This window comes from Colobus angolensis, unplaced genomic scaffold, assembly GCF_000951035.1.
Source record: "Colobus angolensis palliatus isolate OR3802 unplaced genomic scaffold, Cang.pa_1.0 Scaffold369, whole genome shotgun sequence".
NCBI classification, from domain to species: domain Eukaryota; kingdom Metazoa; phylum Chordata; class Mammalia; order Primates; family Cercopithecidae; genus Colobus; species Colobus angolensis.
In genome coordinates, this window is record NW_012117032.1 from 1,876,171 (window position 1) to 1,876,997 (window position 827).

An 827-nucleotide genomic window follows, 5' to 3' on the forward strand; every position below is an offset into this window, starting at 1 on the left:
GGCCGGGCCGGGCCGTGCCAGCCAGGTGGTGCCGGAGCTCCCTTGCCGCGCAGTGGGACGTGGGCCCCAGGTGGGAGAGGGTCCCCGGACGTGTTCGCCGCGCCCGGTGCCTCCTTGGTCCGGTCCCCGCCCCGGGCCCGGGTGCTCGGGCTGCCCACAGGTTGGCGGGAGACCGGCTCTGCGTTGCCTTTCACGGCACTGGCTCCTGCCTTGCCGCACCCCAGGCCTGTGGGCCCCGCCTCCCGGGAAGGAATGGGGGCATCGGGGCGGCCCTGCTCCGACCCCGTGCGCCCACCCTTCCAGGTCCGGCCTTCCAAAAGTGGATGCGCCACCGTCGAGAATGAACAGGAGGAGGATACTTCCTGGAGATTTCATCGACTGCAGTTAAGGCATCAGCACAATACACCATCCGCCAAGCTTCGTAAAATATTCCTGTTCTTTGCTTCAAAATTTTGGGGCCAGCAGCCACTATCTCTTATTCTCCTCCAGATCCTCTGCCTCCGCCCCTCACCCACCCTGCACCCACCAAATTCCAGAATAGCACCAGGCTCCACCAGCCTTGAGGTGTCCCCCAGCCCCCATCACCACAGGAGCCCTTTCGGATATAGACTGGCCAGATGTCTGGCGCACAGTGTTAGCTAAATACTGAGGTCCCCTCTTCTGGTGCAGTAAGGCCAAGCCATCCGCACCAAGGTTTGCAGTGAGAGAAAAGAGGGCGCTTATCGGCAGAGCGCCAAGCAAGGAGAACGGGGCAGCTCTTGCTTAAATCCTGACCTTCGGTTGTCTTGCAAGTAAGGATTTTTAAACGCAGGGTTAATTTCAAGAAA

The 827-nt window shown here is 61.1% G+C and overlaps 1 protein-coding gene across 1 annotated transcript in view; it reads right to left on the reverse strand.

The window, feature by feature from the left end:
- The window catches only part of TNFRSF11A (tumor necrosis factor receptor superfamily, member 11a, NFKB activator), a 61,862-nt gene extending 61,487 nt beyond the window's left edge, over nt 1-375 (reverse strand). Inside the window, exon 1 of the mRNA XM_011953611.1 lies at nt 47-375. Within this exon, the coding sequence (XP_011809001.1) occupies nt 47-375 (329 nt within the window). The remainder of the gene's footprint in view (nt 1-46) is intronic.
- Between the last annotated feature and the right edge of the window lie 452 nt (nt 376-827).